Here is a 26501-nt window from a genome sequence, read left to right as displayed (position 1 = left end):
AAGTGCATGCACAGCTCCCTTTACACGAGGAACGTGCACGCACACCTGCCCCTTGCGCACCTGGAGCACAGGAACGTGCGCTCGCTTACACACCGCTTGAGTGAGAAAGGATGTGGGTGCGCTCGTGCCGGCCATGAGTGCACGAGAGTGTGTGTGTGTGTGTGTGTGTGGAAGGGTATAATAATCTTGACAGTTGTTTGTTTTCAAGATCCAATCTCCCTCTCAATTGCTAGAGAGTTATGCAGAAATGGAGCACAGCCACGTGTGCTCGCTCACACCCCGGTTGAACGAGTAAGGATGTGCGTGCACTCATCCATGGCTCAGTTGCAAAACCCTCAGGCCCCACAGGTTGGGGATCCCTGCCTTAAATGTTAAGTATCAGCAGAAAAGTCAGAAACAGAATTGGGGCGAAGTATGGAGTTCAGATAAACTATTTGCCTCTGTTTAAGAGCCTTCCTTTTTAAAGTTTCATCTTCCTATGGGGTAGAAAATGAAGAATTGTGCATAAAAATCGCTTCTGCGCTTGTGATGCGTTGTTTCTCCCCAATATGTGTTCTTCCATAGGAATTAAGGTTGCTTCGGTTCTGAATCGCTTCCAGCATGTCATGAAGGATATGAGTTCCCTTCTATGTGGATCCTTTAATGCAGTGGTTCTCAACCTTTTTAATGCCGTGACCCCCAACCGGTCATAAGTCGAGGACTACTCAACCGGTCGTAAGTCGAGGACTACTCAACTGGTGCAGCACCGTTTGCAGAATGGGACTTTTGGCGGGCTCAGCAGGGCAGAGACAGCCTGGACAATTCCTATTGGCTTTTGAAAGCCAATAGAATTAGACTCTATTCAAGAGAGTCTATTCTATTGGCTTTCAAAAGCCAATAGATTAAAAGGGAGTAGCACAGCTAAGAAAAAGGGGAAAAAAATGGCGGACTGCGTTGTTTGGAGACCCCCGTGAAATGGTCGTTCGACCCCAAATGGGGTCTCGACCCACAGGTTGAGAACCACTGCTTTAATGAGATACTTTTCACGTCAAAGCTCCATTAAGACCCCCTTCATTTACATGTCTTTTAATGGAAAGTAAGCCCCAAAGCTGCTTGTTCAGGAGGCAACTGCACTTTTTTGTTTCTCTTTGAAGATATTTCACTTCTCATGCAAGAAGCTTCCTCAGCTCTGACTGGGTGGTGGGGAATCAAGAAGGATTTATATTCCTTGCAGACAGCTGGTCATTTGCATTCTTTTAGAGAGTCCTTGAGGCCATTTGGAGGTTTATCTGCGTCCTCAGGATGGCCTGAGTGGTGCAAATGGGGGTGGAGTCTTCTTGGCTGTAGGATGTTTTCTGTCCTTCGCTGTTTAAGACAAGCACAGGTCCAATCGAAGGGTGTTCATCCCAAAGTGCATAGCTAAATGTCTTCGAAGAAAAGAAAATGTCTTCAAAGACATTTGTAAAAGAATGCAAATGACCAGCTTTCTGCAAGGAGTATAAATCCTTCCATTCCCCACCATCCAGTCAGAGCTGAAGAAGCTTCTTGAATGAGAAGCGAAACGTCTTCTAAGAAAAGCAAGAAAGTCCAGTTGCCTCCTGAAAAAGCACCTTTGGGGACAACCATGATCTGGATGACTGAGAATTTCCATAGACATATGGAAAGTAAGGTTTCTGGTGCTTCAGAAACACTTTCAACATTCAATGTATTTCTACAGTTTCTTCCAGCTAAATCAATTTATGGGAATAAGCAAACAAGAAGCACCGAAGCACTTTATCACCTTGAGATATTCATAGTAGTTTCTCCAATGAGCAAATCCGATTTTACGTGACTGATTCTAACTAATTACTTTTCTACGTTCAACTCTTTTATCTGGTTTCTCACCAGTATGTGTCCTCCTATGGTAATTAAAAGCACCACTACGACTGTAGCATTTTCCACACTCCATACACTTATATGGTTTCTCTCCTGAGTGAATTCTTCTATGCATATGAAGGGAGGAATTTTGACTAAAGCATTTTCCACACTCCCCACATTGGTATGGCTTTTCACCTGTGTGGGTCCGCTTGTGGGAACCACAGTCACGGGAGGTCCTAAAGCCCCTTCCACACACTACACACTTATAGGGTTTTTCCCCAGTGTGGATCCTTTCATGGGAAACAAGTTCTTGAGGATCACTAAAGCTCTTTCCACACGCTGTGCATTTGTATGGTTTCTCCCCAGTGTGGATTCTGTAATGTATTATTAAAGTTCTTTTTTGACCAAAGCCTTTTCCACATTCCTTGCATTCGTATGGTTTCTCTCCGGTGTGGGTTCTTTTGTGGCGAACAAGGGCCCCCGAGTCGATGAAACATTTGTCACATTCGGTGCACTTATAAGGCTTTTCCCCTGTGTGGATCCTTTTATGTTTATTAAGGTGACTTGTTTGATTGAAGCACTTCCCACATTCGGTGCATTGATATGGTTTCTTTCCAGTATGGATATTGTTATGGGAAGTTAGGTGGCTGGATTTGTAGAAGCTCTTCCCACACTCCAGGCATTTGTACGGTTTCTCCCCTGTGTGGATCCGTTTGTGGGCATGAAAGGTACCAGAATTGGCAAAGCGCTTTCCACATTGCAGGCATTGAAAGGGCTTTTCCCCCGTGTGGCTTCTGCGATGGGCAGTAAGGTTTTCTGAGGCACAAAAGCTCTTTCCACACTCCATGCATTGAAATGGTTTTTCCCCCGTGTGGATCCTCTCGTGTGACTGAAGATGAACTTTTTGACTAAAGCTGTTTCCACAGTGCAGACATTTATAAGGTTTCTCCCCTTTATGGATCCTGTTATGTAAGGTTAGAGTACCGCTTCTGGCAAAGCTTTTCCCACATTCCAGGCATTCATAGGGTTTCTCCCCCGTGTGAATCGTCTTATGAGAATTAAGGGCACCACGGGCCGTGAAGCATTTTCCACACACTGTGCATTTATACGGCTTCTCTCCGGTGTGGATCCTCTTATGTAAATTGAAATAGCCATTTTGGGTGAAGCTCTTTCCACACACTGTGCAATGATATGATTTTTCCCCAGAATGGATCCTGTTATGATAAGTGAGGTGAGTTGCAGAACGGAAGCTCTTCCCACATTCCAGGCATTTACATGAATCATTCCCAGTGGGTTTTTTTCCCCAGGAATTTGGTTCCTGGCTCTGGGTAAGCTTCGTTCTATTCTCCCTGAATTGATACAACTTTTCCTCGCTGTGGATGCATTCATGGGAAGTTAGAGAGCTGCTCATTCTGAAGCTCTTTCCGCAGGTGATGCATTGATGCCGCTTCCTCCCTTTGTGGATGCTCTGATGGGAATTCAGGTGACTTTTCTGACTGATGTTTTCTCCAAATTCCAGGCATTTGTATGGAGCCCCTGTTTTGGGAATGTTTTTATGGGATGTGAGGGAATGGCTTGTACCGAAGTTTTCCACATACTCCGTGCATTTGTACAGTTTCTCTCCCTCTTGTATTTTCTGATGAAAAGTAAGAGGAAGGGTCCTTCTCGAGCATTCCCCGCTTTCACTTTGTTTCTCTACACAATCACATAATCCCAATTCATCTCTGGGTATTTTTCCGCACCCTGGACATGCTCCTTTTTCTTGGGGATCATCACTGTGCAAGAAAGAGCCGATATCTGCACACTGGAAACTAGAGTATTTCTTCAGCTCCTCCTTTCCCCCAAGCCTTTCCTTTTCACTCATCTTTTCCGCATCTTCCTTTTTGGCTGTTAGAAAAGGTGTTGCCATCGCTTGGCTAGAACCCTCTATCTTCACATCACCACCTATTTGGGGGAGAGAAAAAAGGATACATGACACAAATGGTGGTGTGAAAGGAATTAAGCATCATTTGTTGCATCCCTTATTTGAACATTCCTGAAACTCCCACCACCATTTCTATTTTTCTCTTAGCTCTGTTGAAAGAAAAGTCTTTATCTTGGTTCATCCAAGTTGGGGATAAATAAAGAACATGGCAACTGCTTTAGAAAGAAGGTTGCAGTTTATTGAAAAGCCAGAAAGATGGTTCTTGCAGGAAAGACCAGAGAAAAGAAGGGCCTGAGCACATGGGTAGTACCGTATATCCCGGCGTACAAGGCGATCCGGCGTATAAGACGACCCCCGTCTTTGACGCCGAGTCGCATTCCTAGAACATCATCTTATACGCTGGAAACTACCAGTATTTCCGGTGTATAGGACGACTTGGCGTATAAGATGACCCCCGTCTTTGGCGCCGATTTTAACGCTTGCGGAAGTTGCCTTATATGCTGGCATATACGGTAGGTTTTTGTACCCTATCTAGCCTTTTGTTTGAAGTGGTTCCTGTTCCTGTTTCAGGCTTTGTATTCCTGTGTCACGTAATCTGACCTGGGTGTGCCTTTCTGGTATTTGTGAGTTAATCCTACCATGTCCTCTCACAGGTGAGGTATGCAGATTTTAGGTCTTTGTCTTCTTGAGCTTCTGGCTCAAACTTTCCTGATGGTTTACACCTGCATTTGTACAGAGCTGGCTTCTGCTTGGGGGAGGGAGACCTGGGGCTATCAAGAAAAACTGGGCATGCTTTTCTGTCTCTTTAAGATCCTTGAAGGAAATATATTTTTCTGCCCTTTTAATATTTCCTTCTCTGGGGAGTTGACTTCCCACAGCTCTTTTTGTGATTCTTCTCCCTGCTTCTAGCAGGCCGTGTTCAAAACATGGTATTAGGTTCATATCTACAGTAGTCACAGGCTTCCCTCTTGCCGCCTGTACTGCAGAATACAAATCCCTAATGCTTTGGGGAAAATCATTTTTGAGTCTCAGGGTGGGTCCCCATCAACTCTGCTTCTCCTTCAGGTTCAGTTCAAGAGATACAGGAGGGACTCTTGAAAGCTGACTTTGTTCAAAAATTGGATGATGAGAGAGAACAGGTTCACCAAATTTACATCGGAGAAAGGGGAAGCATCGACTGATGTGTCCTGCTTGAGCAGGGGGTTGGAACAGAAGACCTCCAATGTCTCTTTCAGGTTTATTCTGATTGATGGGTGGATGGATGTCCTAACTCTGCTTGAGGAAGTTTTCCCTTGAAAATACCGGTTTTCAGTTTGGACATGTTCATTCTCCCCTAGTTGTCCCTAAGGAAGATCTCCATGAAAATGGGGGGGGGGGGCGCTTGCTGGCAAAGGCTAGGAGAAGGGAGGACATGGGGGACAAATGGGCAATTAACCTGTGTGTGTACATGATGGGAAACAGGGAGGAGGGGAAATGGAAGTACAAAGAAGCTCTGAAACAGTTTGTACCAGCACCTGAAGTCATGTACCCTGAGAAAGAATGTGGATTTCCCCAAACATCTCAGTGTTCTCAAAATACCTAGGTGGATCCTTATTGGTTGAAGATGGACTGGTCAAGGGAGGAGGGCTGGGAGGAGGGAAAACCATTTGTATCTCCTAATCAAGGGGAGAAGCAACCTAGAACTAAGAAAAAATATTCCTGACAGTTGGAACAATTAATCAGGGGAACAACTTGCCTCCAGAAATTGTGACTGCTCTAGAGATCGGACACCCATTTGTCTGAAATGGTATAGGGCAGGGGTAGGCAACCTCAGCTCTTTTATGATTCATGGACTTCAACTCCCAGAATTCCCGAGTCAGTCTACCCCTGGTATAGGGTTTCCTGCCTGATCAGGAGTTGACGTCCGTGAGTCATAAAAGAACCGAGGTTGCCTACCCCTGATATAGGGTTTCCTGCCTGACCAGGGGATTGGATTAGAAGACCTTCAAGGTCCCTTCCAACTCTGTTATTCTATTCTATTCTGTTCGTTTCTTTCCTGTTCTACTCTTAATTCTTATTCTATTCTATTTTCTACTCTTAATTCTTATTCCATTCCATTCCATAAATTTAGTTGTGGTCTGACTCTACTGCAACCAACATTTCTTTAGTAAAAGAACCGATCATTTCAATTAAATCAGTGGTTCTCAACCTTTTTAATGCCGCGACCCCCAACCGGTCATAAGTCGAGGACTACTCAACCGGTCGTAAGTCGAGGACTACTCAACTGGGGCAGCACCGTTTGCAGAATGGGACTTTTGGCAGGCTCAGCAGGGCAGAGACAGCCTGGACAATTCCTATTGGCTTTTGAAAGCCAATAGAATTAGACTCTATTCAAGAGAGTCTATTCTATTGGCTTTCAAAAGCCAATAGAATAAAAGGGAGTAGCACAGCTAAGGAAAAGGGGGAAAAATGGCAGACTGCGTTGTTTGGCGACCCCCGTGAAATGGTCGTTCGACCCCAAATGGGGTCCCGACCCACAGGTTGAGAACCACTGAATTAAATGGAGTTGAGATGCTTTCTTTCCTAAGAGATCGGACTGGGGCAAGTCTGACATCAGCAAAATGAAAGCCATTCCTAAGACTACACAGTGAAACAGACAGGATCAGAACCTGCCTAGGATGAGAAAATGCATGGGAGAACACCTCTCTCTCCTCCTCCTGGAGAGAATGTGGAGGGTTTAGTTCATCTTAACAAACCATCTAGAACAACGTTTCTCAACCTTGACCATTTTAAGGCATGTGGACTTCAACTCCCAGAATTCCACAGCCAGCAATGCTGGCTGTGGAATTCTGGGAGTTGAAGTCCACATGCCTTAAAATCGTCAAGGTTGAGAAACGCTGATCTAGAAGTAAAAATGCAGTTAACCATACACAATGAATAGCATTTCAACTTAGAAATAGATCAGCTGCTCACTTCCACCACCCTTTCAGTCCAGAGGAAATAAAATCCCTTAAAAATCAATAAAGTTCAGTTGCCTTTTGAAAAAGCACCTTTGGGACAACTATGACTTGGATGACTGAGAATCTCCATGGAGATTTACAGTATCTCTAGTTCTTCCTGCATTTGCAGGTATTGCTAAAAAAGGGAAAAAGTGGGATGGATTAGGGTTGGAAGATCCCATCTGCTGAGGACCTGGCCAATCAAACACCTTTGCTAGAAGTTATATCCTTGTGAGAAACCCCGTGGACCCATCATTACAGACCAAAAAACAGCAAAATGAAAGCAGCTTCTAAAAAGCTCTCTATAAAGTGAGATAGACAGAATGAGAAACTGGCTAGGATGGAAAACGTCATGGAGACAATGTGGAGGCCATTTTCTCAGACTAAGTAGGAGTAGAAAAGCTGATGAAAACCTCTTGCCTCACCTTTCTGTGGCTGATTCTGGTTTCAGTCCCAAAGGTTATTCTTCATTTTAATCAGAATAGAGCTGGAAGAGACTTTGGGGGCCTTCTAGTCCAACCCCCTGCTCAAGCAGGAGACCCTATATACCATTTCAGACAAGTGGCTGTCCAGTCTCTTCTTAAAAACCCCCAGTGATGGAGCACCCACAACCTCTGGAGGCAAGTTGTTGCACTGGTTAATTGGCCAGTTTTGCTCACCATATTACAAAAACGATGTTGAGATTTTGGAAAAAGTGCAAAGAACAATTAAGATGATTACAGGCCTGGAGACTAAAACGCATGAAGAACAGTTGCAGGATTTGGGTTTGGCTAGTCTAGAGAAAAGAAGGACTGGGGGGGGGGACACGATAGCAGTATTCCAGTGTTTGAGAGGTGGCCATAAAGAAGAGGGGGTCAATTTATTTTCCAAAGCACCAGAAAGCAACACAAGTTTGCAATAGTGAGGAATATCTGGAATTCTGGTTTGTAGAATGAGGATGAAAGTTCGCCCTCCAAGCTTGTGGGTTGGTTTCTGAATGTTTCATTACAAGGCTAGGTAACATATTCAGTGGAATTTAGGGGATGTCAGTATCTGCGCTCTTCTGTTTATAAAGTGTGGGTACCGTATTTTCCGGCGTATAAGACGACTTTCTAAAGCGCAGAAATTGGCGCTGAAGTCGGGGGTCATCTTATACTCCGAGTCGTCTTATACGCTGGAAATTACGGTAGTTTCCGGCGGATAAGACTTTCTAGGCATTGAAATCGGCGCTGAAGTCGGGGGTCGCCTTATACGCCGGGTCGCCTTATACGCCGGTAAATACGGTATGTCAAGTGAGGATCTGGTGATGGGTCAGGTGTGAGTCATCAGAGAGGCTTGTGAGTCTTGTGATGGGGAGGTTACTTCAGATGAGGGTCATTGGAGGGTGAAAGATGGGTGTCAAACTGCCGGCCCACGGGCCGTTTGCACCATGCGGAGGCTGCGCCCACCTGAGCTCCGGCAATGCAAAAAAAGTCATGATATGTCACGACATGTCCCGTCGCGCGGCGAGTTTGGCACCCGTGGTATAAGACATCAGCGGGTCAGGTGTGAGTGTGGAAGGGTATAACAATCTTGACAGTTGTTTGTTTTCAAGATCCAATCTCCCTCTCAATTGCTAGAGAGTTATGCAGAAATGGAGCACAGCCACGTGTGCTCGCTCACACCCCGGTTGAATGAGTAAGGATGTGTGTGCACTCGTCCATGGCTCAGTTGCAAAACCCTCAGGCCCCACAGGTTGGGGATCCCTGCCTTAAATGTTAAGTATCAGCAGAAAAGTCAGAAACAGAGTTGTGGCAGTCCCCAAAGTTTGGAGTTCAGATCAACTATTTGCCTATGTTTAAGAGCATTCATTTTTTAAGTTTCATCTTCCTATGGGATAGAAAATGAAGAATTGTGCATAAAAATCGCTTCTGCGCTTGTGATGCGTTGTTTCTCCCCAATATGTATTCTTCCATAGGAATTAAGGTTGCTTCGGTTCTGAATCGCTTCCAGTATGTCATGAAGGATATAATTTCCCTTCTATGTGGATCCTTTAATGAGATACTTTTCACATCAAAGCTCCATTAAGACCCCCTTCATTTACATGTCTTTTTATGGAAAGTAAGCCCCAAAGCTGCTTGTTCAGGAGACAACTGCACTTTTTTGTGTCTCTTTGAAGACATTTCACTTCTCACACAAGAAGCTTCCTCAGCTCTGACTGGGTGATGGGGAATCAAGAAGGATTTATATTCCTTGCAGACAGCTGGTCATTTGCATTCTTTTAGAGAGTCCTTGAGGCCATTTGGAGGTTTATCTGCGTCCTCAGGATGGCCTGAGTGGTGCAAATGGGTGTGGAGTCTTCTTGGCTGTAAGATGTTTTCTGTCCTTCGCTGTTGAAGACAAGCACAGGTCCAATGGAAGGGTGTTCATCCCAAAGTGCATAGCTAAATGTCTTCAAAGAAAAGAAAATGTCTTCAAAGGCATTTGTAAAAGAAGGCAAATGACCAGCTTTCTGCAAGGAGTATAAATCCTTCCATTTCCCACCATCCAGTCAGAGCTGAAGAAGCTTCTTGAATGAGAAGCGAAACGTCTTCGAAGAACAACAAGAAAGTCCAGTTGCCTCCTGAAAAAGCACCTTTGGGACAACCATGATCTGGATAACTGAGAATCTCCATAGATGTATGGAAAGTAAGGTTTCTGGTGCTTCAGAAACACTTCCCACATTCAGCGTATTTCTATGGTTTCTTCCAGCTAAATCAATTTATGGGAATAAGCAAACAAGAGGCACTGAAGCACTTTATTACCTTGAGATATTCATAGTAGTTTCTCCAATGAGCAAATCTTTTAACAAGAAAAATAAAGTTTTGTTTTATTTTATTTTTAAAAAAGCTCTTTCCACGCTTGATACATTTAATGGCGTCTTCGGTGAATGAATCTTTCTACCGATTTTACGTGACTGATTCTAACTAATTATTTTTCTACGTTCAACTCTTTTATCTGGTTTCTCACCAGTATGTGTCCTCCTATGGTAATTAAAAGCACCACTACGACTGTAGCATTTTCCACACTCCATACACTTATATGGTTTCTCTCCTGAGTGAATTCTTCTATGGATATGAAGGGAGGAATTTTGACTAAAGCATTTTCCACACTCCCCACATTGGTATGGCTTTTCACCTGTGTGGGTCCGCTTGTGGGAACCACAGTCACGGGAGGTCCTAAAGCCCCTTCCACACACCACACACTTATAGGGTTTTTCCCCAGTGTGGATCCTTTCATGGGAAACAAGTTCTTGGGGATCACTGAAGCTCTTTCCACACGCTGTGCATTTGTATGGTTTCTCCCCAGTGTGGATTCTGTAATGTATTATTAAAGTTCTTTTTAGACCGAAGCTTTTTCCACATTCCTTGCATTCGTATGGTTTCTCTCCGGTGTGGGTCATTTTGTGGCAAACAAGGGCCCCCGAGCCAGTGAAGCATTTGTCACATTCGGTGCACTTATAAGGCTTTTCCCCTGTGTGGATCCTTTTATGTTTATTAAGGTTACTTGTTTGATTAAAGCACTTTCCACATTCGGAACATTGATATGGTTTCTCTCCAGTGTGGATATTGTTATGGGAAGTTAGGTGGCTGGATTTGCGGAAGCTCTTTCCACACTCCAGGCATTTGTACGGTTTCTCCCCTGTGTGGATCCGTTCGTGGGCATAAAAGCCTCCGGAACTGGCAAAGCGCTTTCCACATTGCAGGCATTGAAAGGGCTTTTCCCCCGTGTGGCTTCTGCGATGGGCAGTAAGTTTTTCTGAGGCACGGAAGCTCTTTCCACACTCCATGCATTGAAATGGTTTTTCCCCTGTGTGGATCCTCTCGTGTGACTGAAGATGCACTTTTTGACTAAAGCTGTTTCCACAGTGCAGACATTTATAAGGTTTCTCCCCTTTATGGATCCTGTTATGTAAGGTTAGAGTACCGCTTCTGGCAAAGCTTTTCCCACATTCCAGGCATTCATAGGGTTTCTCCCCCGTGTGAATCGTCTTATGAGAATTAAGGGCACCACGGGCCGTGAAGCATTTTCCACACTCTGTGCATTTATACGGCTTCTCTCCGGTATGGATCCTCTTATGTAAATTGAAATTGCCATTTTGGGTGAAGCTCTTTCCACACACTGTGCAATGATATGGTTTTTCCCCAGAATGGATCCTATTATGATAAGTGAGGTGAGTTGCAGAACGGAAGCTCTTCCCACATTCCAGGCATTTACATGAATCATTCCCAGTGGGTTTTTTTTTCCAGGAATTCTGTTCCTGGCTCTGGGTAAGCTTCATTCTACCCTCCCTGAATTGATACTTCTCCTTGCTGTGGATGCATTGATGGGAAGTTAGAGAGGTGCTCCTTCCGAAGCTCTTTCCGCAGGTGATGCATTGATGCCGCTTCCTCCCTTTGTGGATCCTCTGATGGGAATTCAGGTGACTTTTCTGACTGATGTTTTCTCCAAATTCCAGGCATTTGTATGGAGCCCCTGTTTTGGGAATGTTTTTATGGGATGTGAAGGAATGGCTTGTACCAAAGTTTTCCACATACTCCGTGCATTTGTACAGTTTCTCTCCCTCTTGTATTTTCTGATGAAAAGTAAGAGGAAGGGTCCTTCTCGAGCATTCCCCGCTTTCACTTTGTTTCTCTACACAATCACATAATCCCAATTCATCTCTGGGTATTTTCCCGCACCCTGGACATGCTCCTTTTTCTTGGGGATCATCACTGTGCAAGAAAGAGCCGATATCTGCACACTGGAAACTAGAGTATTTCTTCAGCTCCTCCTTTCCCCCAAGCCTTTCCTTTTCACTCATCTTTTCCGCATCTTCCTTTTTGACTGTTAGAAAAGGTGTTGCCACTGCTTGGCTAGAACCCTCTATCTTCACATCACCACCTATTTGGGGGAGAGAAAAAAAAGGATACATGACACAAATGGTGGTGTGAAAGGAATTAAGCATCATTTGTTGCATCCCTTATTTGAACATTCCTGAAACTCCCACCACCATTTCTATTTTTCTCTTAGCTCTGTTGAAAGAAAAGTCTTTATCCTGGTTCATCCAAGTTAGGGATAAATAAAGAATATGGCAATTGCTTTAGAAAGAAGGTAGCAGTTTATTGAAAAGCCAGAAAGATGGTTCTTGCAGGAAAGACCAGAGAAAAGAAGGGCCTGAGCACATGGGTAGTACCGTATATCCCGGTGTACAAGACAACCCCTGTCTTTGGCGCCGAGTCGCATTCCTAGAACATCATCTTATACGCTGGAAACTACCAGTATTTCCGGTGTATAAGACGACTTGGCGTATAAGACGACCCCCGTCTTTGGCGCCGATTTTAATGCTTGCGGAAGTTGCCTTATACGCCGGCATATACGGTAGGTTTTTGTACCCTATCTAGCCTTTTGTTTGAAGTGGTTCCTGTTCCTGTTTCAGGCTTTGTATTTCCTGTGTCACGTAATCTGACCTGGGTGTGCCTTTCTGGTATTTGTGAGTTAATCCTACCATGTCCTCTCACAGGTGAGGTATGCAGATTTTAGGTCTTTGTCTTCTTGAGCTTCTGGCTCAAACTTTCCTGATGGTTTACACCTGCATTTGTACAGAGCTGGCTTCTGCTTGGGGGAGGGAGACCTGGGGCTATCAAGAAAAACTGGGCATGCTTTTCTGTCTCTTTAAGATCCTTGAAGGAAATATATTTTTCTGCCCTTTTAATATTTCCTTCTCTGGGGAGTTGACTTCCCACAGCTCTTTTTGTGATTCTTCTCCCTGCTTCTAGCAGGCCGTGTTCAAAACATGGTATTATGTTCATATCTTCAGTAGTCGATATAATAATCTGCCACAGGCTTCCCTCTTGCCGCCTGTACTGCAGAATACAAATCCCTAATGCTTTGGGGAAAATCATTTTTGAGTCTCAGGGTGGGTCCTCATCAACTCTGCTTCTCCTTCAGGTTCAGTTCAAAGGATACAGGAGGGACTTTTGAAAGCTGACTTTGTTCAAAAATTGGATGATGAGAGAGAACAGGTTCACCAAATTTACATTGGAGAAAGGGGAAGCATCGACTGATGTCTCCTGCTTGAGCAGGGGGTTGGAACAGAAGACCTCCAAGGTCCCTTTCAGGTTTATTCTGATTGATGGGTGGATGGATGTCCTAACTCTGCTTGAGGAAGTTTTCCCTTGAAAATACCGGTTTTCAGTTTGGACATGTTCATTCTCCCCTAGTTGTCCCTAAGGAAGATCTCCATGAAAATGGGGGGGGGGCGCTTGCTGGCATCCTGCCACCAAAGGCTAGGAGAAGGGAGGACATGGGGGACAAATGGGCAATTAACCTGTGTGTGTACATGATGGGAAACAGGGAGGAGGGGAAATGGAAGTACAAAGAAGCTCTGAAACAGTTTGTACCAGCACCTGAAGCCATGTACCCTGAGAAAGAATGTGGATTTCCCCAAACATCTCAGTGTTCTCAAAATACCTAGGTGGATCCTTATTGCTTGAAGATGGACTGGTCATGGGAGGAGGGCTGGGAGGAGGGAAAACCATTTGTATCTCCTAATCAAGGGGAGAAGCAACCTAGAACTAAGAAAAAATATTCCTGACAGTTGGAACAATTAATCAGTGGGAAAACTTGCCTCCAGAAATTGTGACTGCTCTAGAGATCGGACAACCATTTGTCTGAAATGGTATAGGGCAGGGGTAGGCAACCTAGGAGCTGAGGTGGCGCAGCATTTAGAGTGCAGTACTGCAGGCCACTTTAGCTGACTGTGTTCAGCAGATCAGCGGTTCAAATCTCACCGGCTCAAGGTTGACTCAGCCTTCCATCCTTCCGAGGTAGGTAAAATGAGGACCCAGATTGTTGGGGGCAATGTAAATATATATATATATATACATACATTGCTTATTGGTGTACACCCCTTAGAGAGTGCTTGCACTTAAAAGCAGTATATAAGTCTCATAAATAAATAATAAATAAATAAACCTCAGCTCTTTTATGATTCATGGACTTCAACTCCCAGAATTCCCGTATGAGTCATAAAAGAGCCGAGGTTGCCTACCCCTGGTATAGGGTTTCCTGCCTGATCAGGGGGTTGGATTAGAAGACCTTCAAGGTCCCTTCCAACTCTGTTATTCTATTCTATTCTGTTCGTTTCTGTCCTGTTCTACTCTTAATTCTTATTCTATTCTATTTTCTACTCTTAATACTTATTCCATTCCATTCCATAAATTTAGTTGTAGTCTGACTCTACTGCAACCAACATTTCTTTAGTAAAAGAACCGATCATTTCAATTAAATGGAGTTGAGATGCTTTCTTTCCTAAGAGATCGGACTGGGGCAAGTCTGACATTAGCAAAATGAAAGCCATTCCTAAGACTACAAAGTGAAACAGACAGGATGAGAAACTGCATGGGAAAACACCTCTCTCTCCTCCTCCTGGAGACAGTGTGGAGGGTTTAGTTCATCTTAACAAACCATCTAGAAGTAAAAATGCAGTTAACCATACACAATGAATAGCATTTCAACTTAGAAATAGATCAGCTGCTCACTTCCACCACCCTTTCAGTCCAGAGGAAATGAAATCCCTTAAAAACCAATAAAGTTCAGTTGACTTTTGAAAAAGCACCTTTGGGACAACTATGACTTGGATGACTGAGAATCTCCATAGAGATTTACAGTATCTCTAGTTGTTCTTGCATTTTCAGGTAGCACTAAAAAAGAGAAAAAATGGGATGGATTAGGGTTTGAAGATCCCATCTGCTGAGGACCTGGCCAATCAGACAAACAACTTTGCTAGAAGTTACCGTACATCCTTGCGATCAAGCTGTGGACCCATCATTATAGACCAAAAAACAGCAAAATGAAAGCAGCTTCTAAAAAGCTCTCTATAAAGTGGGATAGACAGAATCAGAAACTGGCTAGGATGGAAAAGTCATGGAGACAATGTGGAGGTCATTTTCTCAGACTAAGTAGGAGTAGAAACGCAGATAAGGACACTGCTGTTTACTGCATACAGGAAGAAACTAGGAGTTCATCTGAGAAACAGATCAGCTGCTCACGTCCACTACACTTTCAATCCAGAGGAAAGAGAATCTGTCAGGAAATTGCGCAGCAGGTGTCTAAATGAGGGCAGAGACGCTGACACGAACTTGTAGTTTTTGTTTAAATTAATATATTTTATATCAATATTTACAGTAAACAAGATAGTCAGGCTAACAGGGTCATCCTGAGGTAAAATTACAGAGCATACAGAGGAAAAAAGGCGGGAAAGAAGGAAAGTCCTCCTTTACACTCACAGTAACCAATCACAGCATAGAATGCCTCAGACAAGAAACAGCTCTCTCCAACCAATCAGCTATAACTGTAACTTCTGACTCATTTTACAACCCCACTGTTCCAGCTACTAAAGCAATAGGACACAGTCAAACTAGAGTCTTGGACTTTAAGAAAGCTAATTTCAATAAACTTAGAGAGAGCTTGGGAAGGATTCCATGGATGAGAATCCTCAAGGGGAAAACAACTTAAGAAGCTTGGGAAATTTTGAAAAGAGAGATAATAAAAGCCCTTCTTTTTCTTGTGCCATATTCGTTATCAGACGTTGGCGATCATGTTGGCAATCCTGTTCTTATCAGCAGCCGCATGAAAAAGTGCTGCTGAGTTTTGTCCAAATTAGTCCTTTAGATTTTGAAGCCACAATGTTCTTCTTCTGCCTGAACCTTGTTTGCCTTCAATCTTTCCCTGGAGGATTAAATGGAATATACCGTATTTTTCTGAGTGTCGCATCACATGTCCAAAATATTCTAATTTTCGTTTTTTAATTGTTTTGAGGATTTCCCTTGGCTTTCCCAGCTGGCTTATCACCTCATTTCTGATCTTGTCAACCCAGCTTATGCGTAAATCCACATTTCAAATGCTTCTACTCTCTTCAGGTGGCCTTCTGTCAGAGACCAGCTCTCTACTCCATAGAGCAAGATAGAAAAAATATAGCATATGAGAAGCCTGATTTTCAATCTTAGGCTTATGTCATGACTGCAGAAGACCTTTTTCATTTTGAAGAATGCCATTCGAGCTTTTTCTATCCCTGTCTTTACTTCAACGGTCATGTCCCAGCTTTCATGTAAAATGGAACCAAGGTGTGTGATCCTTTCAACCTAAAAGCCCAGTCTAGCACAATACCAACAAAGAAGAAAAATAACAGCTCTCAACAGAAACCAGCATGGCTGTATAAAGAACTCTGATAAATTGAAAGATAAAAAGGACAAGTATAAAAAGTGGAAAGAGGGGCACATAACTAAGGCAGAATATCAGCAAATAGCACGTGCTTGCAAGATGAAGTGAGGAAAGCTAAGGCTCAAAATGAACTAAGGCTTGCAACCAAAGTCAAAAATAATAAAAAAAGCTTCTTTCAACATGTAAAAAACAAGAAAAAAGTGAAGGAAATGATTGGTCCATTGGGGGAAAGTGGCAAGAAGGTAACAAGAAACAGGGAGCAAGCAGAACTATTTAACTCGTTCTTTGCATCTGTCTTTACACAAAGGGAAAAAACAGTCCAACCTATCAAAAACAGTACCATTAAAAAAAAAACAGATTAGAAACACAAGTTAAGATAGGCAAGAAAATGGTAAGTGAACACCTGTCCAGCCTAGACAGGTTCAAATCACCAGGAACAGATGGATCACACCCCAAGGCTCTCAAGGAACTGGCAGATATGATCTCAGAACCACTGAACTATATTTTTGAAAGATCCTGGAGCACTGGGGAACTAGCAGAGGACTGGGAAAGAGCTGACGTAGTTCCCATCTTCAAAAATGGGAAAAAAATAAATTCAGGAAACTATAGACCTAGACCTATCAGCCTGACCTCAATACCTAGGGAAGATTCTGGAAAAGATAATCAAACAACGGATCAGCGAACATGTAGAGGCAAACAAAGTCATTACTAAAAGCCAACATGGGTTTGTCAAAAACAGATCATGCCAGAGAAATCTTATTGCATTCTTTGACCAAGTGACAAAATTAGTGGATCAGAGGAATGCTGTGGATATAATTTACTTGGACTTCAGTAAGACATTTGATAAAGTAGATCACAACCTACTACTTGATAAGATAGAAAAATGTGGGTAAGACAGCATCACTACCAGATGGATTCGTAGCTGGTTGACCGCCATACTCAGCGTGTGGTCCTCAATGGAACTGCATCTACATGGAGGGACGTGTGTAGTGGGGTGCCCCATGGCTCTGTTCTGGGCCCAGTGCTCTTTAACATCTTCATCAACGATTTGGACGAGGGGATAGGTAGGGAACTCATCAAATTTACAGACGACACCAAGCTGGCAGGAATAGCCAACACTCCAGAAGATACAGGAGGATCTGGACAGACTTGAACACTGGGCGCTATCTAACAAAATGATATTCAATGATGAAAAAAATAAGGTTCTACACTTAGGCAAGAAAAACCAAATGTACAGTTATAGTATAGGGGGTACCTTGCTCAATAGTAGTAACTGTCAGAGGGATCTTGGACTCCTAGTGGACAATCACTTAAATATGAGCCAGCAGTGGGCTGCAGCTGCCAAAAAGGCCAACACAGTGCTAGGCTGCATTAACAGAGGGATAGAATCAAGATCACGTAAAGTGTTAATGCCACTTTACAATGCCTTGGTAAGGCCACACTTGGAATACTGCATCCAGTTTTGGTCACCACAATGTAAAACAGATATTGAGATTCTAGAAAGAGTACAGAGAAGAGCAACAAGGATGATTAGGGGACTGGAGGCTAAAACATATAAGGAACGGTTGCTGGAATTGGGTATATCTAATTTAATGAAGAGAAGGACGAGGGGGGACATGATAGCAGTGTTCCAATATCTCAGGAACTGCCACAAAGAAGAGCGAGTCAAGCTATTCTCCAAAGTACCTGAAGGCAGGACAAGAAGCAATGGATGGAAACTCATCAAGGAGAGAAGCAACCTAGAACTAAGGAGAAATTTATTTTATTTATGAGACTTATATACCGCTTTAAGTGCAAGCACTCTCTAAGCGGTGTACACCAGTAAGCAATGTATATATATATATTTACAATTTCCTGACAGAACAATTAACCAGTGGAACAACTTGCCTCCAGAAGCAGTGAATGCTCCAACACTGGAAGTTTTTTAAGAAGAGACTGGACAGCCATTTGTCTGAAATGGTGTAGGGTTTCCATCCTGAGCAGGGGGTTGGACTAGATGACCTCCAAGGTCCATTCCAACTTTATTATTATTATTATAAATATAAACATCTTAATAATTTTACAAATATAAATATAAACATCTTAACAGAATCTCTTACCTAAGGAGGCCATATTCTTTGTGTTTTCCAGCATGACCTCTCGGTGCAGGGCTTTTTCCTCAGCATCCACCAGGGCCCCTTCCTCCATGGAGAAAAACACAGCTATATCCGTGGCAACTCCTAAAACAGAAAGAGAACATTCTATGAACATTCCTATTAATGAAAAATTCAGTAAATTATATGCAAGTTTTGTTCATAATGAACAAAGCCATCAGCAAAAATTTCCAAGCAGGGCAAATAAACATCTTCTTTGGAGAATCTTTCCAAAGGAATAAACAAAGTGCAAAGCCTCTAGGTCAGTGATGGCGAACCTTTTAAGACGACGAGTGCGTGTGATCCAAATTCAAATGCTTGGCAAACTGGTTCATATTGATGACCCTGAAAGGGTCATGTGATCCCCTTTCCGTGAACTTATGACAATCACTTAACCACCGTTAAGTGCAGTTAACGTATTAACTGCAGCGATTCATTTAAGAACGGTGGCAAGAAAGGTCATAAAAACGGGGCAAACCTCACTTAACAAATGTCTCCCCTAGCAACAGAAATGTTGGGCCCAATTGTGGCCGTAAGTCGAGGACTATTTACCAGTGGGGGGGGGGGGGAAACAGCAATAATTTGCGATCAAACATCCTAGCGACATTCTTGAACCTGCAGTGCGGAAGGGCGATTTTTACCTATTTCTGTGCTAAGTAGAGAATCAGTTTATCTGAGTGCTTTGCAGCCACAGCAACAACACACAGAAGCTGACTCTGGGTGAGGAGAAAACTGAAAGGTGTGGAAGGACCAGGGATTGGATTCAAAGGCAGGCCTCACAGCCATGAATGTATGCACTGAAGCATCACAGAGCTTGACCTGGAGGCCTCAAGCAGATCCCATCTCAGGGAGTTCTAGTGAGTGTTCACCCTCCCTGTCAGATAATCAGGGAAGAAAAACTCTTTTTTTTCCACAGGTGGCACTTGCCCTTTGGAATAGCCTACAGCAGTGGTTCTCAATCTTTTTAATGCCGCGACCCCCAACTGCTCGTAAGTTGAGGACTACTCAACCGGTCGTAAGTCGAGGACTACTCAACTGGTGCAGCACCGCTTGCAGAAGGGGACTTTTGGCGGGCTCAGCAGGGCAGAGACAGCCTGGACAATTCCTATTGGCTTTTGAAAGCCAATAGAATTAGACTCTATTCAAGAGAATCTCTTCTATTGGCTTTCAAAAGTCAATAGAATAAAAGGGAGTAGCACAGCTAAGGAAAAGGGGGAAAAAAATGGCGGAGTGCGTTGTTTGGAGACCCCTGTGAAACGGTCGTTCGACCCCAAATGGGGTCCCGACCCACAGGTTGAGAACCACTGGCTTATAGGAAATGGATGATTTCTTTTCAAATACACACTGCCCCCAGCACTTTGGAGTCAGACTAGAGAGCTGGAAGAGACCTCTGGAGGTCTTCCAGTCCAACCCCCAGCTCAAGCAGGAGACCCTATAGTGCCATTTCAGACAAGGGGGCCGTCCAGTTTTTTTTCCTTAAAAGCTCCGGTGATGAAGCACCACAACGTCTGAAGGCAAAGATGTTCCACTGGTTAACTGTCCTCCCCGTTAGGAGATTTCTTCTTAATTCCAGCTTGCTTCTCTCCTTGATGAATGAATCTTTCTTGAGTGGCGATATAAAAAACAAGGACATGGAAAAACAAAAAGGAACCCATGAAGAAATGCGGGCAAATTCAATCGGGACGGGGGGGGGGGCGTCGTCAGCTGAAACGGAGCCTTGAGCGAGATGCATGAATGGGGCAACTTTCCTGAACCACCTCTGTACAAAATGGACCTGCTGCTCTTTTTACTGATAACAAAACCCATTTTGTTTTGTTATCAGTAGGGCAGGAGAAGAAACAGTGGTTGGAAACTGATCAAAGAGAGAAGCAACCTGGAATTAAGGAGAAACTTCCTGACAGGGAGGACAATTAATCAGTGGAACAACTTGTTCCCAGAAATTTTGGGTGCTCCACCACTGGAGATTTTTAAGAAGAGCCTAGACCAGTGATGGCGAAGCGTTTAAAGACTGAGTACCCAAACTGCAACCCAAAACCCACTTACGCATTGTCGAGGGCAGGATGGGTGTGGCCCATTGGGTGGGTGTAGCTGCAGTGGTAATGGCAGACTGGGTGGGACTAAAAAGTTCAATCAATCAATTCCAACTTTGCAAGAACTTCCCCCCCCCCACCTCCGCAAGAAGTTGAAATTGACTGATTGGACCTTTTACTTTTACTAAAGACGAGTGGTTACGAGAAAGGAGAAAAAAAACAGATATGAGGTTTGCAGGCTAAGATTGCCCACTTACTTTCCCCTCTCTCAAGCCCTCCCCCCCCAATTATCTCCCTGATGTCCAATTGGATTGGCTGGCTTGGCCATGGGTCCACATTCCATTTCCTTGCTTGTGGCCTGGGCTCTCTCAACCTTGATGGCTCCCTCCCCCCCCCTTTCCCCCAGGGTTAATGGCAGTCTGGCATGAGCAAAGAAATAAAGGGGCAAAGCAGGAATTCCTCCAGGGTATTCAGCAGCCATTTCAATCAAAGGCTTCTGGACCTGACTAAAGCACCAGGGGCAGCCATTTGTCCGAAATGGTATAGGATTTCCTGTCTGAGCAGGGGGTTGGACTAGATGATCTCCAAGACCTCTTCCAACTTTATTACTATTGTTATTATTATTATTATTATCATCATCATCATCATTAATATAAAACCCATGGGAAAAGATCCTAGAACATAGAATCCTAAGGCTGGGAGGGACCTCCAAGGTCTTCTAGCCCAACCCCAACTCTGCGCAAGGCAGAAGGCCTTATAGGTCAAATGGTGATCCGGGTTTATTTCTGAAAAACTTCCAGTACCTGGGGCAGCTACAAGTCCGGGAGGCAAGCTGTGTTGTAGGAGAAAGTGGCCAGCGGCCATTTCAATCAAGGGCTACCTGACACAGCACTGGGAAAAAAATCCCATGGGAAACTATCACAGAACACAGAATCCTAGGGAACCCCTAAGGTCTTCTAGTCCAACCCCCTCTGCTCAAGGCTGCTGGCTGTGGAATTCTGGGAGTTGAAGTCCACATGCCTTAAAATTGTCAAGGTTGAGAAACACTGCTTTATACTATCCTGGTCAAAATGGTTGTCCGGTCTCTTTTGGAAAAACTTCCAGTGGTTGGCGGTGTGTGTGTGGGGGGAACTCCACAACTCCAGGGAGAAAGAGTGGTGCCTACAGGAACAATCTTAGGAGGGATGCCTAAAAGCAGCATTTAAAAGTCATAATTTCCAAGCACTTTCCCCATCTCGTTACCAGAAGTGTCTGAAGGGAGAGGAGAGTGGAAGCTTCTTACCCTACTCTGCCCCTGGCCTGGGACTCCGTCCTCCAAGAAGAGGCGCGCAGGGCAGGATTCGTGCAACGCCTTCCTCACAGCTGCTCCAACGCCAGTTGCCTTCCCAGCAAGCTGCACCTCCCTCCTTCCACGGAAAGACCGCGGTCAGCGATTTAAAGTGGAAGCAGAGATTGCTTTTCCCTATTTAGGTCCCTCCCTCTTCCCTCCTCCTCCTCTTCCAGATCCTCCCAGATCCTATGGATTCCTTCCCACTGACCTAAAAGCTTTTGGGAAGAGGGCGCCCCCGGGCGGATCCTGTTTTAATCCTAGGAAGCAAAGGGGGGGGGGAGTTAAGGGGTTTAAAGGGGCAAACTTTGGACTTTGGGATTCAAACAGGAGACAGCCATAAAAAAGGGAAAGCGAGGGATTTTTTAAAAATAATAAACAGGTTTTCTTTGCAAAAAAAGAGGTTTCCGTTGGGAAAGTGATCATCTTTGGACTCTCCTCCAGGGAGGCTGCTGCTGTGGAGGGGGTCACGGGCGGAGGCAAGGCTGGGGCAACGGCATGTGCGCCCACAGAGAGGGCTCCGAGTGCCGCCTCTGGCACCCATGCCATAGGTTCGCCACCACTGCTCTATACCATTTCAGACAACTGGTTGTCCAATCTCTTCTTAAAAACTTCCAGTGTTGGAGTATTGTTTTTCCACTAATTAATTGTTCCAACTGTCAGGAACTCTCTCCTTAGTTGCAGATTGTTTCTCTCCTTGATTGGACAACCATTTGTCTGAAATGGTAGGGTTTCCTGCCTGAGCAGGGGATTGGACTAGATGACCTCCAAGATCCCTTCCGACTCTGTTATTCTATTCTATTCTAATCAAATTTTGAAGAATTATCCTATGAGTCACAGCCAGGACTACTCCTTCTGCCTGTTGGGAGTTCATTTATTCTCTCCCTGTTGCAAAAGAAATGCAAAGATTTTCCTTGATTGAAAAAAAAAGCAACCTTATTCAAAACTGTAGAATGAGATTAAGAGTCCTCTCCCCCCCCCATTCAAATGTGACCTATCCTATTGGATTTTGAAGGGCCGTGAAATTCCTGAAGCCCTTTTCTTTTTGTTTGTTTCCATTCAGATTTCTTAAAGCTTCTCCCCCCTTCTAATTCTTTTGTGGTTTCCTTGTTTTTAAACCTTGCCAACACTTTGCAAACTGCTGACAGCCTCTGTGAATTCTGCAGCATTTAAAGGGAATGAATGATTATTGTTCCTAATAACGCTTCTGCTTCCCATGCTAAGAAGAATAGCAGAATAACAGAGTTGGAAGGGACCTTGGAGGTCTGTCAGAATCCAATTATATTTCATCTTTAATCATCAAATATAGAAAACCCCAATTCTGCCTTCTCTGGATTCTGCCATAAGAGGAAGAGAAGGGGGAGAACAAAGGGGCTTTATGGCCCTCACTTCCTTCAGTATACTTCTAAGGAATTGAATGTGTCTATTGCAACATCAAACAGAGACTTTGAATGTAACTAGCATCAAAGAACCTTACCATGACAAAAGAGAGCTATTTACCTTTCATGTAGTTTATTTGAAGTCTCCATACAGACGAAAGAAAGGAGCAAGGGGGTGGAATTGTGATGCCTGAAACTATCACTGGAAGGGGGGATGATTGGGTGGGACTGCTGGGGAACCCCTTAAAACCTTGAATGGGAGAGCTTGGACCCCAAGTCCTGTCTAGCATGCCTGCAACCACTTCTTCTTAATAAAGGATTCCTGTTGGAAGAATTATTCCAAGAGTTCTGTCTTCTTAAGATGCAAAGTGGGGTGGGTCCTTACAAGGTCATCTAGTTCAACCCCCTGCTCAGGCAGGAAACTCTATACCAGGGGTTCTCAACTTTGGCAACTTTAAGACTTGTAGACTTCAACTCCCAGAATTCTTCAGCCAGCAAAGCTGGCTGAGGAATTCTGGGAGTTGAAGTCCACAAGTCTTAAAGTTGCCAAAGTTGAGAACCCCTGCTCTATACCATTTCAGACAAATGGTTGTCCAATCTCTTCTTAAAAATTTCCAGTGTTGGAGCATTCACATTCACAATTAATCAGTTGTTCCACTGATTAATTGTTCCAACTGCCAGGAACTTTCTCCTTTCACCCTAGTCCTTCTTTTCATTAAACTAGACATACCCAATTCCAACAACTGTTCTTTGCATGTTTTAGCCTCCAGTCCCCTGATCATCTTTGTTGCTCTTCTCTGCACACTTTCTAGACTCTCAACATCTCTTTTACATCTGTCTATCAGAGCAACCTGATGTACCCAAATAAAGGGGCTGCCATAAAGAAGAGGGAATAAAGCTATTTTCCAAAGCACCTGAAGGCAGGACAAGAAGCAACGGGTGGAAACTAATCAAGGAGAGAAGCAACCTAGAACTAAGGAGAAACTTCCTGACAGTGAGAACAATTAATCAGTGGAACAGCCTGCCTCCAGAAGCAGTAAATGCTCCAACACTGGAAGTTTTTAAGAAGAGACTGGACAGCCATTTGTCCGAAATGGTGTAGGGTTTCCTGCCTGAGCAGGGGATTGGACTAGATGACCTCTAAGGTCCCTTCCAACTTTACTCCTATTACTATTACTATATGGGACAGAGTCTACTGCTTCTGCCTTTGCCTTTCAACTCCCATCTAGGAGCCTTCACAGGCAGTCGCTTTTGCGACCAACTATTTCAATTTTAACACAGAAAAAGGGGGAAATACGTAAAACAATCAGAGACACAGACCCAGCCGCAAAACGCCCCTCCACCAAGTATCCCAGAGCACGCACGCACACACACAAAAGTATCCTTCCACTTTGTACACCAGAGCACACACAAACACACACATGCACAAAATACCCCTCCACTTTCTACACCAAGAGCACAGATCCAAAATACCCTTCCGCCATGTTAATTCAGAGTGCGCACAAACACGCAAAATCCCCCTCCGCCTTGTATTCCACAGCGCGCACAAACGCACAAGCACGCACACAACATACCTCTCCACCTTGTATTCCAGAGGGGTTGTTTTTTCCCCCCAAAGACGCTTCTTCAAAAGTCCTGGCCCTTTTGGAAGCCTCTCATCAAGGGGCAAGGATGAGTCGCAGGGGCAGGTCGGATCCTTGCCAGGGCGGAGTTTCCCCCGCGCCGGCCCTTGAGGACCGAGCCCGCGATCCCCAAAAGAGAGGCGCGCAGGAGGAGGATCCGCGCTCCGCCTTCCCAGGCCAGCCGCGCAGCTGCAGCCGGGCAGACGCGCCTCCCTCCCCGGAAGGGTTTCCGCCAGATTTTGGGGACTGCAGGGAACGGAGCCGTTCTCCCTCCTGGGACTCTTCTCGCCCAACTCCGCTCGGCTCCTCCGCCATCCTGAGGGCTGCTTCCTGCTGAGCTGGGCAAACAGGAGGCTCTTGCAAGAGGGCGCCCCCGGGCGCCCCCGGCTTTTAATCCTGGGACGCCAAAGGGGTGATCGTTGGGAGAGGAACTGGGTGGGTTAAGAGTTTGAGGGGGTAAGGTTTGGACTTTGTCCCGAAACTGACCGTCCTGCACCACAGCTGAGAATATAACCATTTTCCTAACAGGGAAAAAAATATCTTGCAAAGAAAGATATTTTTGTCTGGAGGCTAAAACATATAAGGAACGGTTGCTGGAATTGGGTATGTCTAGTTTAACGAAGAGAAGGACGAGGGGTGACATGATTGCAGTGTTCCAATATCTCAGGGGCTGCCCCAGAGAAGAGGGAGTCAAGCTCTTCTCCAAAGCCCCTGAAGGCAGGACAAGAAGCAACGGGTGAAAACTAACCAAGGAGAGAAGCAACCTAGAATTGAGAAGAAACTTCCTGGCAGTTAGAACAATTAACCAGTGCAACAACTTGCTTCCAGAGGTTGTGGGTGCTCCATCACTGGGGGTTTTTAAGAAGAGACTGCACAGCCATTTGTCTGAAATGGTATTAGGTTTCCTGCCTGAACGGGGTTGGACTACATGACCTCCAAGGTCCCTTCCAACATTATTATTATTATTATTATTATTATTATTATTATTATTATTATTATTATTCTGATGAAAACCTCTTGGCTCACCTTTCTGTTGCTGATTCTGGTTTGAATCATAAAGATTAATCTTCATCTTAATCAGAATAGAGCTGGAAGAGACTTTGGGGGTCATCTAGTCCAACCCCCTGCTCAAGCAGGCGACTCTATATACCATTTCAGACAAGTGGCTGTCCAGTCTCTTCTTAAAAACCCCCAGTGATGGAGCACCCACAACCTCTGGAGGCAAGTTGTTGCACTGGTTAATTGGCCAGTTTTAGTCACCATATTACAAAAAAGGTGTTGAGACTTTGGAAAAAGTGCAAAGAAGAGCAACTAGAAAGAGTACAGAGCAACAAAGATGATCAGGAGACTGGAGGCTAAAGCATATAAGGAACGGTTGCTGGAATTGGGGGTGTCTAGTTTAATGAAGAGAAGGATGAGGGGGAACATGATAGCAGTGTTTCAATATCTCAGGGGCTGCCACAAAGAAGAGGGAGTCAAGCTACCCTCCAAAACACCTGAAGGCAGGAAAGAAGCAACGGGTGGAAACTAACCAAAGAGAGAAGCAACCTAGAACTGAGGAGAAACTTCCTGACAGTGAGAACAATTAATCAGTGGAACAACCTGCCTCCAGAAGCAGGAAATGCTCCAACACTGGATGTTTTTAAGAAGAGACTGGACAGCCATTTGTCCGAAATGGTATACGGTTTCCTGCCTGAGCAGGGGGTTGGACTAGATGACCTCCAAGGTCCCTTCTAACTTTACTACTACTACTACTACTTATTATTATTACGATTAAAGGCTTGGAGACTAAAACACATGAAGAGCAGTTGTAGGATTGGGGTTTGGCTAGTCTAGAGAAAAGACTGGGGGGGGGGGACACGATAGCAGTATTCCAGTATTTGAGAGGTGGCCATAAAGAAGAGGGGGTCAATTTATTTTCCAAAGCACCAGAAAGCCACACAAGTTTGCAATAGTGAGGAATATCTGCAATTCAGGTTTGTAGAATGAGGGTGATACGTTCGTCCTCCAAGCTTGTGCTTGGTACCTGAATGTTTCATTACGAGAGGCTGGGTAACATATTCAGTGGAATT

The 26501-nt window shown here is 44.4% G+C and overlaps 2 protein-coding genes across 2 annotated transcripts in view; both read right to left on the bottom strand.

Moving 5' to 3' along the window:
• Nucleotides 1–1700: 1700 nt before the first annotated feature.
• On the bottom strand, nucleotides 1701–24838 carry LOC120303107 (gastrula zinc finger protein XlCGF57.1-like). Its single transcript, XM_039332282.1, has 2 exons — nucleotides 24382–24838; nucleotides 1701–3780 (listed from the first exon to the last, which is right to left on the bottom strand). Exon 2 carries the CDS (start codon nucleotides 3743–3745, stop codon nucleotides 1817–1819), a length of 1929 nt encoding a protein of 642 aa, XP_039188216.1. The 5' UTR covers nucleotides 3746–3780; nucleotides 24382–24838; the 3' UTR covers nucleotides 1701–1816.
• Nucleotides 9554–26501, bottom strand: part of LOC120303108 (zinc finger protein 721-like) — a 35746-nt gene continuing 18798 nt past the window's right edge. The window contains exon 4 of the mRNA XM_039332283.1: nucleotides 9554–10956. Coding sequence (XP_039188217.1) covers nucleotides 9659–10956 — 1298 coding nt within the window. The 3' untranslated portion in view covers nucleotides 9554–9658. The remainder of the gene's footprint in view (nucleotides 10957–26501) is intronic.

This window comes from Crotalus tigris, unplaced genomic scaffold (genome assembly GCF_016545835.1).
Source record: "Crotalus tigris isolate CLP2741 ecotype Arizona unplaced genomic scaffold, ASM1654583v1 scf7180000024460.1087499, whole genome shotgun sequence".
NCBI classification, from domain to species: Eukaryota; Metazoa; Chordata; class Lepidosauria; order Squamata; family Viperidae; genus Crotalus; species Crotalus tigris.
This window is presented reverse-complemented; position numbering and strand designations above follow the sequence as displayed.